The following is a 16,991-nucleotide window of genomic DNA, read 5'->3' as shown; positions in this document are numbered from 1 at the left end:
GAATGTCCGGTGGCATGTGGGAAGTGAGAGAGAGGGAGGGGGGGGGGGGGGGGGGGGGGGAGGTCTGACGCGAGCAAGGAAGCAACCAGTCGAAGACGTAAGAAGTGGGGGAAAAGGGCCTCATCTCAAGCCAGTCCGTTTCGAGTCTCTCGGCTGCGTGTTGCCGTGCCATCGTACATACGATATACCCTTTCGGTCTACAACTATAGAGAAGGTACCTCGAAGCATTATACCGAGGCGAATCGTGTACCATTCGAGAATCGACCGCAAAGTGTCCTCCTCGCGACGTACATAACTTCTTCTGTTCACTTGTTCTCAAGAGGAACGGACGTGATTCCTATGAACGGAACACGATCGGAACGGTCGTCATCGAACGGTGAACGCGCGATCCGTGAAAATGCGATCGATCCTATCGCTTGATAAGTTTACTTCGACGAGGTTTTCTTCTTTATCCTCGTCCACCTTCGTAACCTTGAGATGACAGTTCCAACAGCGGCGCATTAACGCTACTGTCGACAACGCGCTTGTCTTGCAGCGAACTTCCCGATCGTTGAACCGCGAAGTCGTGTGACGTCTGTTCGATGTGAGACAGGAGAAACTCGATAGTGATGGAGTAACAGAAGATAAAGAAAAGAAAAGATAAAAGAATGTATCGCAAGAAAATGCCAAGGATATCGGTGGGATCCAGGTAGAAAGAGATAGACAGACAGATAGATAGGTAGATAGATAGAAAGAGAAAAGGGAGCGAGCCGAGCGTTCAGCTTGACTCGAGTGCAGCGTACAGTGATGCCGTGAGGATGCCACCGTCGTTGGTCCTCTCGACACGATATAGGACGGCGCGACGTTACCCCGGTGATCTCCCGGGGCTCCATGACTCTGTGCGACGACGTTTCGCTGTTATTCGCGCGGTGCTGTGCAAGTGCAAGTGCAGGTGCAACTGTGAAGTGGTGCCAGTTCTACGACGGGAGAGTACGCGCGGGATATTACGCGGCGCGAGAAGAGATTCGCGTACGGCGATGCGGCAGCCCAGGAATCCTCGTATCCAGTGAATCGCGAGTAACGCATCCGAAGACAGATAGGTTGGCGTTCGCGTGTTCGCGCGTGTGCGTCGTTTGGTGTTTCGTGCTGAATATCGATATCCTTTCTTCGAGAACGGACAACGAAATATCCGCACGAGGAAAGGTGAATTCTTCCTACGACGAATCCTTGCCAGACGTCGAGCGTCCCGAGTTATTCCGAGCATCGTAGTTCTTAGCATCTCGGCAGCACCGGAGAGAAAGCAACAGGTACGTGTATAGAGTATATACGATCCGTAGAGTATCCGTACTCTCTCGGGTAGTTGCACGTTTATACGCATGCTCTTGATCGAAGATCTCGACGTGCATAAGGCGATCTACAGCGAGCGAGCAAACCGGTGACTCTGTGTGTACCGTGTCTTTCATCGCGGAAGAACTCCAGTTCAACCGAGTGAGGCGAGGTCGTCTTCCCGCATGCTGTATCCCCTGTGCGTACGAGTTATGTTACTCGATAATCTTTCTCTACCTTTGAATAATATCCTGTAAAATAATCGTGCCATTGTTTCCTGCAATAAATCTTACGTTTTCTGCGTGAGTGAGTTTGTTATGAATATAACGATCCGTATATCGTGTATCTATTTTATTCGTTAGCGATACAAGCTGATATTAATTGATTGAACAGCATATATCTGGTAAAGTGAACCAAATACGAAACAAAGTTACTTTGATCGTTCCGCGACTTTCGAGCCTGCACTCGTTAACGGATATTTACGTCCCCGTTCGCCTGCCTATCTCCTCGCATTTCGGAGGTTAATCGAATTCCTCTCGATATCCGTATCGAGTTAACGACAAACAAAGTCGTAAAAACCTTTGAAGAAGCGCCGTGTCGGTTCCGAATGCGACGAATTTCACCGAGATTCCATTTAAGATTGTGGATCCCATTGTCGGTCGCGTCGAAATTTTTCACGCAAAAACTAGGGCTCGTTCAGGGCCGCGATGGACCACCACCTCTTTCTGGAGAATGTTAATTGGTCGTTTCACGAATTATAAACCACCAAAGGGAGAGGATTCAACAACCAGTCGCTATCGCGTCCATTAACATACCTGTGTTCACCCTATAGTTGCACGCTAGCGACGCTTAACGCAAACGTCGCAAAAAGACACCAATTACAGCAACTTCCAGCCACTTCTTGTATACAGACAGTAAGCCAGATCATAGCCCACTTTCCTTATTTCTCGTGGTTCCGTTTAGGCCAGCTGTGTGGGGTAGCAATTACGGCAAGTTAAACTAATTATTGGAAGTTTACTTGGTCCTACTAATTCGTTAATGGAAATTGCTAATGTTCGCGAATACTGCCGACGCCACGAAATGGTTACTCGGAAGGTGGGCAGATACGTAATATCATATATAGGATGTAATCATAATGGTACCAACGAAATAAATCAGTACAAAGTGAATTGGATGTCGAAAGTGGTAAGATTCCGACTCGGAAGATCATCACGACGCGATGGTGTTCGAATATCGCGTAAAAAGATATTTATCTAAGTCTAAACAAGTGCAAATGAGTTTTTCGGAAGTATACACAGCAAAAAAGTTGTAAGATTTGCGAGGGGTATTGCTCCTAACGAAATGATGAAAATATAAATACATAGCCATATAAGAACTTTACCATAAAATCTATAATTTCTTAATTCTATTATGAAAGTTACCGGGCAAAGCTTAAAATATGCGTCAAACTAAATTGCTCGCTGTATGTGCAGTTTTCCCGTATACAGCTTCATTTAAAGTGCAACGCGTAGGTAATCACGCGGTTACGGTGATCAGACACGCACGATCGTGACATTTCCGTTTGCGGCTATGAAACGACTTGCTCTCACCCCTTAGAATATTTCGTCCTGCGAATTGCCTGAACTACTGTCGCTCAAAGCGGAATCTGTACTGTTCTAAAAGATTTTGGATTCCACGATTAAGGTTCGCAGGGCACACATAAAGATGGGAATATTAGTTGACGAAGAAGTATGGATCGTGCACCATTGAATCACTAATTGCGAGTAGCGATTTAGAATATTTACCGTGTGTTACTTAAATGTTATAAATATAGCGTGAAATATAGGTCACCCGTAAAGAAAATGATTCGCGAGATTGTGCGCGACGATACAAAACGGAGTCGTTTGAAGTAAACGAAAATAGGTATGATCTTATAGTTAGTCGTCCATCTAGTTCTTAGTGTATCGCGTTACGCGCAAGGTGGAATTGTATCGGTTAGCAAAGCACTGCTAAAGTACAGTGCACTCGGCTTAATCGTTTTACCGGCCTTCGCGACTTTACAGACTGTGGCACGTGACAGTCGCAAGACCAGGCGCGACCTTGTAGTTCCTGTCACGGTCCTTCATAAAAGTCTCCGCGCGGCTCAGCTTGCCTTATTGCCTTATTGCACGTTGGGGGTCATGTAATGACGCTGTGGTTAAATCTCCCGTTCTTTCTTTTCTCCCCGCCGACGCCAATTTCTGTATGCCTACCGTGCGCAGTTACGATCGACCTTCTACGTTATCCTCGTTCGGACACGATCGAATCTCTCTCAACGAATCGGTCCTTTTTTTATTTCGGAAGTTTCGTTTTCAGCTAATTTCATAATTCTGCTTCTCCTGTTTCCCTGGCAATTTTCAATATCATTTTACTGGCTGCGACCAAACGCTGAAAAGGAAAAAGGTGACGGACAATCGTGCTAAACGTTAGGATAACTTATCGACTTTCGTTTCTGGTGGTCTTGTTGCTTCCCCCTGCACACGCACAGCTGCGTCATTATTTTTGATCGCATCTCGCGGGGCGGAGTGGCGGATATTTATAATACCGATGGCGGAAAGGAAAAATTCGAGCAACATGACGATACCAGCGTTTAAGGATATACGGATAGGTTCGAAAAGGGGAACAGGATGATGAAACTGCCGGCGTCCTTCGCACGGTGCACAAAGATTTTCGTTGTAATAAAATTTCTCGATGTAAGGCGTATAATTACCTGGTGTCGGTTAATCGACGGGGATCGAACCGCGCTGGACGCATCGGTTATACGTTTAATTACCGGCTTCCATTATTAATTCGAGCAGGGTGTGATCGCTTGTGTTCTTCCTATTAGATGGCGCCTTTAATTAATTATTTTCGCGGTAGACCTTGTTACTTGCCGGCAGAAAATGGCGGGTTGGCGAGTCGTGTCGTGTCGTGGTCGGGCTAAAAACTGTACTGGCATAACGCGCGAAAGAGGGTTACGGGAAACAGGTACGACGAGATAAGATGGAGGGGAAACTGTTCTCAAATTTGACCAAGATTGATAACCAACGAGGTAACGAAAATTTCCCTGCGATCGTTTTAAACAGTATCGGTTAAGATAGAATGAAACTGGAGCCGCGCACGCGCATTTACGTGATATATATTTAAATAAATAAATAAATATATATATATACGTATTAATTTCACTGTTCGAACATATTAAACGAATCATTTGTCTGATTTAATAACGTATTGCCGGGTTCGATCACGGCAGAATGTTAATTTACGATTATTATTGTAATTTATGGTAATGGACGATATTAACTTTTTTCGGTGGTCACGGTACTCTGTAAATTAAGGGTCGCGAGAGCGATCCATTTGCATAAAGACGAAGAAAGCGGCAAGTCCTCATCAAGGATTAAATTTTGAGCAATAATGAAGCAGGAACTAGGTCCGATAAAAAGAAATTCATGATCGGCAAGCTCATCATTACACGATAAGAATCAGGACAATGAAAAATACCATAGGAGAGATGAACAATAAGACAAAATTGCGCGCGTACATACAAAACTGTTGACCCGTGTTACAGAATGCTGTCACCCGGTCAAGACGGCCACTCTAACAGTTACTCGCACGGTAATGTCGTCCTTCAAGGTGCACCCTGCAGTCAGTGTCGAGATTTGTGCCCCGCTGGATACGTGCCCCACTTTTGGCGGTGAGTAATCAGAAGCATTTTGCATACATTAACCGCTAGAGATCAGCGTTCCGCGGGAAGAACCGCTTTGCGATGTGCCGATCAGGAACAGACTTTAGTCGTTTCGGTTATTGCGTTCTCAACGAAAGCGCGTCTCGAGCCGTCTCCTTTTCTTTTATCCGCGGAAACGACGTAACGAGACGATCAATTTCCTACGATGTACTTTCAATGAAACTGAAAGCAACGACGCCCCGTTCGTTGTACCGTTTCTCAATGTTTTACCATCCGAGGTTGGGAGAGTTATCATTGCACGGCAACAAACCAAAACGATTATTGAAGAAATTACTGCTCACTGGTGTATACTTTTCTATCACCGGCTGAAGTAGATTGCAGTCGTAAAGGACGCACGCGATGCTTCTTTGATTTCCTCTAATCGGCGATACTTGTCAGAAAGGAAAAGTAGAATGCTACGAATGAGACCGGTGAAACCTGGCGAGCTTTGCCCTGATAAATAGTAGAAAAGGAGGCAGGCTATTTGGAGGAAGAAAATTATCTGAAGATGAAAGAACGAGAAGAGATGACGGAGATGCAAGATCTGCGCCGGTTTGGTCACGATCGAGCGATCGATAAAATGAAGAAACGCGTCGTTCCACCAGGATGACCAACCTTCGCACAGCCAATGTGTGAACTGGTCTGGTGACAATTCCGTTTGTGCTATTGACAACTTGTAATGTCGTTTCATTATAGGATGCCTTCTGATATAACTAAAACCTCTAACTAGGGATATCGCTGATAGAATGCCGTTCGAAGGAATACTTAATTGTCATGTTTGCTTCAATTACTTACAGATACTTAAAATTTTCGTACGCCGTCTTCTCAGAAAAGAGAGACTTTTAAACCCCCTTTGAGACTTGTACCAAAAATGTATACATATAATACTCTCGTTATCTAGATTTTCACATATGCGTCATACATGTATCTCATAAAATTATCGTGATAAAAGGTGCTGGAGGAAACTTAAGGAACTGGAAACGCAACGTGACTTTTCCACTCAAGAAACAGAATCACCAACAGCTCCCATAGCACGCATTTCATCTCAACCATCCGTAATCATTTCGTAGTGGAAAAAGTTTCCCACAATTTCACCCAATTATCTTTCGAAAACCTGCGTCCGTCCTCGTCTTCGTAGAATCGACAACGTAAGACGCATGAAACACGTTCAAATTGGTAGAACGTGTTGTGCAAATAACGTAGGGTCGACTCCCCTTGGGCGAATCAGTGACGGGGTGGCGCTAGTAGTATGTGGTGGTAAGTAGAAGGCGGTCGAGAGGCGGACGTCGGGGAAGCGTGTCCGTGGGCCCGTGGAGTTAGTAAGGGGAGATCGAAAGAGGGCAAAAGGAAGGTTTCTTCTCGGCTTCGGGTCGTAGGGTCGACTCGTCGGTCTCACGCGAGGCCTGCGTGCAACGAGACCGGCGGATGGGCCGTTCCAAGACGAATCGGCTGGCAACCGAGCTGACCGAACGGCGAAAGAACGAGAGAGTGTGTGCACCGCCAGTTCGCCAAACGATCAGACGCCGAGGGAAAGGGATGTATGTTGGTCTGTAATTAACATACCGAGGCCCCCTCGTGTAAAGTTGGTCCGACGGTTCGCAGGTTCACCGAGCACGATGATTCTTCTCTTGGAAACTTTCGTCCGGTCATTCGAATATACTCCAAGTGAATCGTTTCATCTGTAATGATGTTCATTCGAAGCCGTTCGATTTTTCAATACACTGGGATCGAAGTAGATAGTTATTGGGGTTGATTATGGTTAGGTTGCTGGTTGGTAGCGTCATTGAGGTTGGTGCACGCGACAAAAATGATTTCCTACTGAAGCGCGATAATTATTGTGACATCGATCAGACATTTTATTTCGCATCGTTATTGGAACCACCGTTTAACTGTGTTCAAACGCGTACGGTAATTCTGATGTTTATCACTTTAACAGTGATGCCGTCGAAGGTGTCGATTAATGCAGAATCGAGAGGTGTCGATTAATGCAGAATCGAAGAATTGAGAGAAAGTGCCGTCAGTATCTTCGTCCCTGCCAGTTAGAATGAATTCTAGAAGGTTGAAACACGATCGAGGCCGACTGGCTCTGAATAGTCGGGCATCGATCAAAGTCCAGTCGGAGCTGAAGGATTAAAGCTTTTCTCGCGCTCGATTCGTTCGCTGGAAAAGCTGTCAAAGTTACTTCTCCGCGACGTTTTTCATCGTGACACCCATTTCTCTCAACCTGTTCCCTCTCGTCTCGTATCTCGTTCTTATTCCGTGACACACGCTCTACAGACCGGAGATTTGGCAACAGCCTCTCCCCTGTGCCAAAGACGGATACCCTGGGATCCCCTTTTTTCGCGATGCTGCTTAACCGTTTCGCGGATTTTTAAGCTAGAGCCTTCAAGTCGAAGCTCGCGGTTAGTCATTAGCCGTGGATCATTAATCCCCTATCGAATTTATCAGGCAACTCGAGGCGCGCGGTGGTAAATCACGGCGTGGCGTTTTACGATGACCCCGAGCTAACGAGCAACCTCGTTCTGTCAATGGTTGTCTACGGAAAACGCGATCGATGTTTACAGGATGCGTAATCACGAAATCTCGTGTACCAGTCTCTGTACTGGTCAGATTATGTGTGCGTATATGTGTGTTCTAACATGTTGTAAAATTATACAACTATCACATCGCTTACATCTAATCTTTAACCCCTAGCCTGTAGTGGGTATGTAAGTTATACATGTTAAGAGATTACACCGTCATGCCTATATAAATTAAAGAAAAAATGTACTACAACACTACCATACAAGTAACTATACGCTATATATATAATATATAATTATAATTATATAAATATCTATCAAATCGTTTACATCTAATCTTTAATTCCCCAACCTGTAACCTGGGTACGTAAGTTATACACGTTAAGAAATTACACCGTCATACCTACAGAAATCGAAGAAAAAATATAGTACAACACTATTTATAATAACTGTAACTCGCATAGTAGCGGATAGCGTAATATTTTTCTTATGATGGATAAAACTAGCAACGTTATGCATATAACGTGGTTCTAACGTAGCTAAACGTTGGTTAGCATTAGCGATCCGCAACGGCGTCTCGATCATTAAAATCGTACCTACCGCAGGTTAAGTCGCGGCGCGAACAAGTGGTTTCTTATTGGTACTGACGGGGATCTCGGTCTAATCGAGAACCGTGTAGCCAATTTAACAGCCGAGCCGAACTTAACCTTTCAGCAGGAGCGCTAACGCGCTTCCAGCGTACGGAGAGTGTACCGCCGGGCACGTACAATGAAGATCCACGGCCGCGATATCCTGGCTGACTTTCTATTCCCATCTCGGTGTCCAATCGATACGTCCCGTGTATCCACCGGTTTCTACTTTATTAGAGCGTCGATTTAATTAACGTCCGGTTGGCGCGCGCTTGTAAATCATAAATAGACGGCGAGGCTGGGCGTCTCGTTAACTGTCCCCGCGCGCCGTTTATGGTTATTCTCGATGTAGCCGTAAAAAGAAGCGAACGACTTCACTTCGGGGTCAATCGATCCAACAGACTGGTTAAGAAGAGACAGTTCCACTCGTTCAAGTAGATCGAACAATTCCGTTAGACAGACGTTAGGTAGTAGCATTCGAAGCGTTACAGTTCTTACGATCAATTTCTCCAAAACTTAACGCCTGCAACGTAGCATCTGTAAACGCCATCGAAAACGATACTGTTGGGACAGCCGTCTTTGGCGTCACGGAGATCACCGTGTCTTATTGTTCGTCGCGAAAGACACTCGATCGTTCGCCGCCTCCGTTCGCGGCTATGATTAACATCATTCGCGGGCAGCCTCGGGAGGGGTGCTCGTTAGGATCGTTAAGGTTCTTACGTCCAGTACAAGGCAGCGCGTTGTCGCGTTTGACGGAACGTGTAATCAACAACGAGCACGATGGTTGGGTTATGGGTCCCTTCGTCAACGCGTCCCAATAGGTGTACACGGTATAACACGCGTGTACGCACAATACGTGCTATTCGTCGTCGTGGACAGGCGTCGCACTAAAATCCGATGAAATACGATTCATAGCTCGAAAAAGACGAGTAGACAGGAGAGAAGGAAATTACGCGGACCGCACCGCGGAGCTAAGGGTGTTTCGCTGTTCACCAGGTAGCCATTCTTGGTCGTCTCGAAATCGTAGAGCTTGATCATTCGTTTATCTGCCGTTTGGAGTTTTAATTTCGCTTCTCGGCTTATCGGTGCCGGTTCTCGGAACCTTGAAATTATATTCGATGGGACGATGTACCGTGTTGCCTCGGCGATTTATTTAAAAAAAGAGTAGCGACGCTTCTTGGTGGCCGGCGCCAACCGGAAGAGGGGGTGGGACGGTAGGTGGTTGCGATTAAGAGACGGAGAGTAGAACGTTCCGGTTCGTTCGTCAAAATGAAGGCTCTGTATCTCTCGCCCCTTGCTCGTTTGCTCGTTTTTCGTGTCCACCGTGTGCGAGCATCGAGCTAGCAGGGGAAGACGTACTCCGTGGAAGTCGCCCCGGCTTATCTGCGGTGAATCGGCTCGAGCATTTTTATCGGGCCCTTGAACGTTTTACTTCAAGAGATTACAGAGTCTCTTTGGATGTTGCTTTCCATGTTATGTTTATTGGAGAGAAGATTGCGGATGGGAAATAAAAAATTATCGAATATCCCCGTGTCCGCGTGTTTTTTGCTTCTGCTTTGGGGGAAGGATGATGGCGGTGATAGCGTGGTCGAGAGTGGGTTGAGCAAAAAATTCATGAGGCTATCGATTACGAGCGAGGAGCACAGAATTTCCAAAAATTCTTTATTATAACATTGAAATTTAAAGATCGCGTTAGATATACTTTCTTCAGGTATAAGAAAAAAGAAAGAAAGAAAAACAGCTCCAACGGTGAAAATCAATTTCAATTTTGGCCATAAAGACCATCGAACTGGTCTAACCCAAAACAGAATCGAGATAATTGTTCGTAAACGATTGTTGGTAAACGTCGCTGACGATGACAGACGCTTTTATGCGAGCTGGAAAAAGTATGCCCCTAAAAGTCCGACCGTGGGCAGAAAGGGGTTAGGAAGAGAAGAAGAATGTCGCCCCGCGTTGCAGGTTTCGTGCGCGTCCCAGCAAAAACTTGAAGACCTTTGGTTACTCTTGTCCAGGCCCCGTGGGCAACCCGTTCCTCCCGCTCGTCCAGGCCCAGCCTTTCTCTTTTCGGCGCATCTCCGAAAGCAGACCGTGTGGTTTCACTTGTCGTTGCATCGCTCTTCTCGCGGCTTCTTTCTCGGGTTTTATCCGTACGCGACCGCTGTCGCCGCTTCTTTCATCTGCCTTCCCGTTTTTTTCTCTTCCTTAAAGTCAAAAAGCGGTAGATCAAACGAGGTTGTTCGTACAAAACGATCGAATTTTATTCAGACGGTGGTGTTGAATTAAATTTATTCGCGTAATAGATTAGTTGGTAATTGAACTTTATCTAGGCAATAGATTAGGGTCATCGATGAAACTTTCGATCAAGCGTTTCGTCTACTGGGATAATCAGTTTTTCTTATCTTTATTTAATCTCGCAATCAATGCTTTGCAAATTAATGCAGATCAATTGAAGAATTTTATCAATTCAATTCAATTTTATTTTGCTCCATTTACAATGTTTTCCGTCCGATTTAACTCGATTACGATGATTTCGATTTAGTACGTTTCCATTTACAGTTCCCGTTCGATTCGATTTCCTTCTATTCTACCAAGAATAAATTCGGTTCGGGTACGCGCTCCTTCGATATTATTCAGTACGCTCGAATTCAGTTACGTTTTAGCGCACGTTTCCTCGTTAATTACCTCGGTTGCGATGTAAATCGGTATTATTAGAGATAATCAAGAAGAAACGCGATTTTCAACAGAGTTCGAGGCAAAGTTATGCAATTCTCGATGGTACGATGGGTACGGCATTTGCGCGGAATCATTTTTACGGCAAAGAATCCGTCCACTTTTTCTGATTCTTTCGGCCCACGTTTCTGTACTCCCCCCCCCCCCCCCCCCCCCCGCTCTGAGAGGCTGCGTCGTGTCCTGCCTTTTACGGTACACGTTACCCGGCTTCGAAACCCGCTAATTAGCCTTGCTCGCGTTCATCTCTGAACGTTTAATCGGTCCCGCTATATTCAGACTCCTGGCCGCTATTTTGGTGTACTTTAGATGAGGTTACAGTTCGAATTTGTGTCGTTGAAAAGTTCGCAGATAAGGCAAAAAGACCACTTATCGTTGCAACGCGAATATTAAAGGTAAAAACAGACAACGAGCAGGATTCTCGATCAACTGGTTTTTTAAATTTTCAAAAGTGTTGGAAAGGCTTTTCTAAATGACGAATACCGATTTATTTTCTACTATATTCTTTATTTCCACGCACTGGAAGTGACTATCACAAGTACTATCACATTTTATATGTATAAACAGACCTTAGAAATATATATGTGAAAAGAAATGCCATCTCTTCTCACTCGAGGATAAGAGATTAATTTCTGTGTTTGGTTTCCAATGAAAACCAACAAAATGTTTAAAGATTGCAAAAATTCGGCATTTTCTTACGGAGACATTTCATCTTTTGAAGTCCAAACTCGACAATAAAGACGAAGAAAAGATTCGACGCTTTAAATTTCTGAGATCTTTGCACAAAAGTTGTCAACAGTGACAAAGCGTTGAAAAATTCTCAACGAAAAACGATTATACTCTTCGACGCGATAATACTCAGAAGTATTACGTGAGACAGAGCAGGCTTAAAAGACACACTTTACAATGTGCAGGCGGTCCTCGATGTGGCCAATAAAATTCGGTATTATTAAATGTCAGACGCTTGTAAGGATGCCTGTAAACAGGATCGTAAAACCGAGTCTGGTAGCCTCCGTTGTGAAACGATCGCTCGCGTGTACGCGGTATATAATATTATAGTAAATATCCGAGATGAACGAGGTTTCATCATCGTCGCCCATTCAGAACTTTCTCGATCGGCCGACTTTTCGAAGCCGACGAAAAAGGAGGAGAGAGCGGTGGGACACTTGTGCTCGCGAGGTGTGAACGTGGGATCTACCAATGGTGGCGGTGTATACGGAGGGAACGCGTTGAATACGGCGAAGATTAACGGCACGTAACGTTCAACGCCTCCATTCGTCCCTTTTCCCTATGGAATCTTGATAGACACGCCGGTAGAATTAACCCTCCGAGCTGTTGCCTCGTATTCTCAGTCATCAGCCTGAGCGGCTGTTCCGCGTGTATGATTGGATACAGCCACTCAGGAGGACGTATTTGTTTTGCCGGTGTCGCTGGTGTCTGTCGAGGTAATTATACGAGGTGCATGTTTGTCTGCGACCAGCCGATCGATGATTTAACTGAATTTTAAAGCCAATTATCGTAGATTTGGATACGGTTTTCGGTTATGTGTTTGGGTTAGCCCTTTCTGGAGAATTGCAACGTAAGATTGAGTATATAATTCTTATACAAGTTCTGCTTGTATATCTAATAGGATATTGTTATTCTTCGAACTGTACGAATGATAATAATTACCTGAAGTTTCACAATGTTGAGTCTTAAAATCTTTTTCAACAGTCCATCATCATTATCATACAGATACCTAAAAGATAAATAAAACATGGGAAGGAACATCGAACCGTGGATGAAACTAGAACAAGATAGAGAAACGATACAGGTGAAACAGAGGGACGTATGGTTTTTCACGTGTAATCGTTAACGTAACGCCAAGCACGACAGTAACACGATGAAAATCCGGCTGTTGAGAAAAATCGTGCTATCCCCCGTGCTCTGACCAAGTTCGAGCGCGCTTGGAATGCGACAAAACCCGATTTCATGGCCTTTTTTCCGCGCCGTTACACGACCGATAATCGGCGAGAACGATTTCGTTGGAATCGCGGGCTTGTTGCCGGTCGGTCACGTACTGGCAACTCCTATAACCCTTTCTCTTGCCCCCCCTGACACTCTTGATTAGACGGTTTATTGAATACTTCGAGCGGTATTACTTTGGACGTGACCAGCCCTATGGTGTGGAAATTTGTCTATTTTTTTTTTAAATTGCGCACACTAGATGCGAAGAGTGAATTTACAGTTTGAGAAAATGTTGTACGGCTAGATTATACGTTGAATCAATTAAGTTTCTTTTCAAACAAAAAACCCTTCATCCTCCAGATGATCGAAATTTTAAGTAGGAACTTTCTCCCTGAGAAACAACGTTGACTTCAGTTGATTCAGTTCGGTGTAAGACATCGAATGATAAGCCATTCTGCGGCAGCACAAGACTCAATGAGTTTCATAAAGCTATTTTGTTAAATACATCACGTTTATCACGGTATCGTTTGATTTTCCCTTGTCCAATCGCGGAATACCACATTATACAACGTGGTTTAATGAAACGGAAGAGTCTCATCATTTATCAGATTTTACTTCACTGTCCCGTCATTTCTATCCCTGAAATTCTTTTTTCTACCCCAACGCGAAACATTTCTCGCGAGCGTTACCAACGTGACCGCAAAAAAGCGCTACCTCCGGGCCGCTTGACCACGTGATCATCGGGACGACGGTGGAGCCTTCCCAGAATCGTTAATCGCGTTTAATAGGCAGATTTACGGGTTTTTGTCCGACCATGGCGCGCGTTGTTTCGCACTCGACGCGTTGTTTACGCGACCACGTACCTACACGGTCGTTTGTCAACCGTTAAACACTGGTCACCCTCGCTCCTCTCCCATTTTCCACCCTCATAGGCCGCGGGCGATAGCAGGGCGCTCTTGATTAACGAGACACCTCGTATATATCCGATATACAACACCCCTCGTCCCTTCACCCCCCTCTTTGTCCATCGCCAGCGGGGGGTCGCATTGTTGCATTCGTGCTTTACTGCATATTGCACCAGTGCCACGATCGCTATGCTGCCCTCTGATGTATTCCCGTTACCGGTCGCTATATCTTGGAATACACCTGTCCTGTTTATTAAGAACAGTAGGGTGGATGGTACTGTTCCAATGACTGTCGGAGAGGCTAGAGCAATACCCGTTGATAAAGATTCTTTTGTTCGAGGAACTGAATCTTTCGAGGGATGGAAAATTATAAAAATAAACGTGGTATTTCAATTTTGACCTTAATTTATTTTGAAAAAAGTTCAGTGTTCTTATTTGTCTTGATTTGCTCTGATACGAATCACCCTGGCCTTGACCAGATGGCCTAGTATCATTTCCGGCTCGCTTCACTGTGCGTCGATTAATTGCGGTCCATTCTAGTCGCTTCAACGATCTGTTCCAACCGTGTGGGATCCACCTCAACCCTATGCGGTCCGCCTCAACACTCTGCGGTCCGTTCCAATCCTCTGCGATCAACTTCAACCCTCTGGGATCCTCTTTAGTCCGCTTCGATCCGCCTCAACCGACTCGAATTCGTTCCAATCAACTTCAATCCTCCTCCGTCCGCTCCAATCTGCTTTAGCTTTCCGCGATCCACTTCACTCTACTCGACTCTATTTCAGTCCCGCTTCGATCCGCTTCGATCCGCTTCGAACGTGGCGTCGTTCACTTTAGCCCTTTCCGATCTTTCTCTGCCCGTTTCGAACTCTCCTTCAACCAGATTCAAATCTGCTCTGTAATGCAACCTTTGTCGCGATTACACGATCGCAAAAAAATTCACGCTCTCATTGTGAACAGAGCCTTAAAATCTTCCTAACCTTTTGCGAGCTCTGCTAGTGATGCCTCAGGTTTGGAATTAACTCGAATCACCTCGAACGTAAATGCATACTGTCCCTGCGGACTCGTTGTTTTAATGCACCGTTTTAACCGGAAAATTGCCGATCGAATCAACAACGAACGATAAGCACGTTAAGTGCTCGTCCCAGAGAGGATATCGAAATTTCGATATTTTTCACATTTTCAGTCGACTTCGTTTTACATTCGTGTATACGATGGCTCGTATATATTATTCTACGTTGGTTTCGCTAATGTTATTGTCCAGTTTTAATTGGTAAAATACGTTTCGCAGCTAATTAAATTATGCGACCGATTCTGTTTTACGAAGATTAATAGTATTCTTTTCGGTCAGAATGCAAATTTCAAATATTATTGGTTCCCAACTATTTTTGGTTCGATTCGTTTCCTCTCGGTTCTCCACTAATCGATTCATTCCTTTTATTTCCGTTCAATTACACTTCTATTCGTTCTAAATCTGGTGCGTCCTGATCAGCTCACATTCAAATCTACTTAACTTCAACTGACAGTCGAGCAACAAAGCGGATACCCAAATTTGTACAAAACCCATTTATTATCTGCGCCTGAAGTTCTTTGAGCCAACCTATAAGAATGACTCTACGATAAACGCCGACCTCTTGACCTCTTTTGCCAATCTACCCAACATTTTCACTGCGCTCTTCTCACTCTTTCCTCGCGATCATCATCATTTCTGTGCGCTATACGTTATCCAGTACGCTAACCAGGCACGATGATTGCAATAGAGAAACAAGTCTGTGCACGTCCTAACGAAAGGAAGTCGAATTCACACGACGGATACGTGCACACACGCGGCCGAATGAACTCGCGTAAAAGCCTGAAGCGGGGTTATGGTATTGGTAGTGGGGAGAGGAGGTAATAAGGAGAACCCAGTGACGAGAGTCGACTCTTGGCCGCAGAGCAGTTAGAGTCCACGGCTAGAAGCGAGACAGCTAGGGTGGGAATCAAATGGGGCGAACCCTTGATTAGTTTGCTCGTCCACCCTGCTCGGAGCACCCCAGACCACTTCTACGCTTAATCCCGCATTATGAATATTTTCTCTTCGTCCCACAGATGGACATAACCGAGGGACTGTTCGACGAGGAAGAAGCGTAGTGCGTTTTTGACCAGTGGACGCGAAAGCTGAACAATATTCTTATTATATGTTGTGTCTTGGAACGAGTTTCATTACTGTTGCAGTCGATGGCGCTGGTGCGCCTTCTGCGCCCCAGAACCAACAGTTATGTTCGTTTGTACCGTATGCTTGATCGAAGTCGTAACTTGTTGAGGGTTCTGTATTAAAATATGTCGCACTGCTAAGATTTGGAGTGTGGTGAGTTGTCTTTCATCATACGACTGGATTGTTTTATGGACGCTGTAACTGGGAAATCTCGAAACACTTGCAATTGTCGGTGAAAATTCTAGTAAACCTCCTTGCCTCAGAATCTCTCGCCATTACGAATTCTATTCAATTTATAGGTATCATTGTGATTATAATAATTCTTGTTAAAACCATTCTAAACCATTTGTGTCAAAAATTGCTTTCGCTGCTTCAAATGTCCTTAAAGTCGATCAACTTTTACCGGCCTTAAGAGTTACGAACAAATCGAGGCTCTTTCGAGTCTTTCGCGTGTAGTCGGAAGGGTTTCCATTTAAAACCAGAGGAAGCCGCGGGCGTAAAGCGAGTTTGTCCGAGGAACGTGCCGCAGGAACGGGAGAGATCTGAGATCGTCTAAGATCCTCCGTTTCGGATGCCGGTGCGTCGCAAGAAAATCGCGCTGAAGAAAGATAGAGGAGAGAGTTGGTCCGGGTCGTTTTACGACTGAAAACCAACCTAACCCCACCTAGCCCCGGTATTGCTCCCTCTGTTCCTAGTGAGAATGAATCTCTTGCTGGGTAATTAGGCAGATTACTTTCCGGAGTTGTTCGGGTGCCGGTTTCTTACTCGGCTCTCGCCCACGGTGTATATTTCGACCGCTGGGGCGGAGGACAATTAAAGGAAGAAATTCTTTGGTCCACCGAACCTTTCGGTTGGGGTTGCGGAAGGGGAACCGCAGAAGAATAGGCTTCGAGCGTTGGTGTCGCGCGTTCCGCGTGCCCTCCGTGTCGAGTCGAGCGAAGGTGAAATTCACCGCAGGGCTAATCGAGCAAGAGGCGCGTTTCTAGCGGAAGTAATGCCGCACTTAAAGGGTCCTGGTTAGCGGGGGTGGGTATCCAGTTCGAG

At 45.3% G+C, this 16,991-nt stretch overlaps 1 protein-coding gene across 2 annotated transcripts in view; it reads left to right on the top strand.

The window, feature by feature from the left end:
- Positions 1-1,163: 1,163 nt before the first annotated feature.
- Positions 1,164-16,991, top strand: part of LOC143431424 (uncharacterized) — a 105,438-nt gene continuing 89,610 nt past the window's right edge. The window contains exons 1-2 of one of the 2 annotated variants that reach the window (XM_076908133.1): positions 1,164-1,286; positions 4,871-4,996. In XM_076908133.1, coding sequence (XP_076764248.1) covers positions 4,872-4,996 — 125 coding nt within the window. In that variant the 5' untranslated portion in view covers positions 1,164-1,286; position 4,871. Of the gene's footprint in view, positions 1,287-4,834; positions 4,997-16,991 lie in introns of those variants that run through there. The other variant, XM_076908132.1, reaches the window with a different exon arrangement.

The sequence above is a fragment of the Xylocopa sonorina genome, chromosome 18, assembly GCF_050948175.1.
Source record: "Xylocopa sonorina isolate GNS202 chromosome 18, iyXylSono1_principal, whole genome shotgun sequence".
Taxonomy (NCBI): domain Eukaryota; kingdom Metazoa; phylum Arthropoda; class Insecta; order Hymenoptera; family Apidae; genus Xylocopa; species Xylocopa sonorina.
Note: the sequence above shows the minus strand (reverse complement) of the source record. Positions and strands in the feature narration are given on the sequence as shown.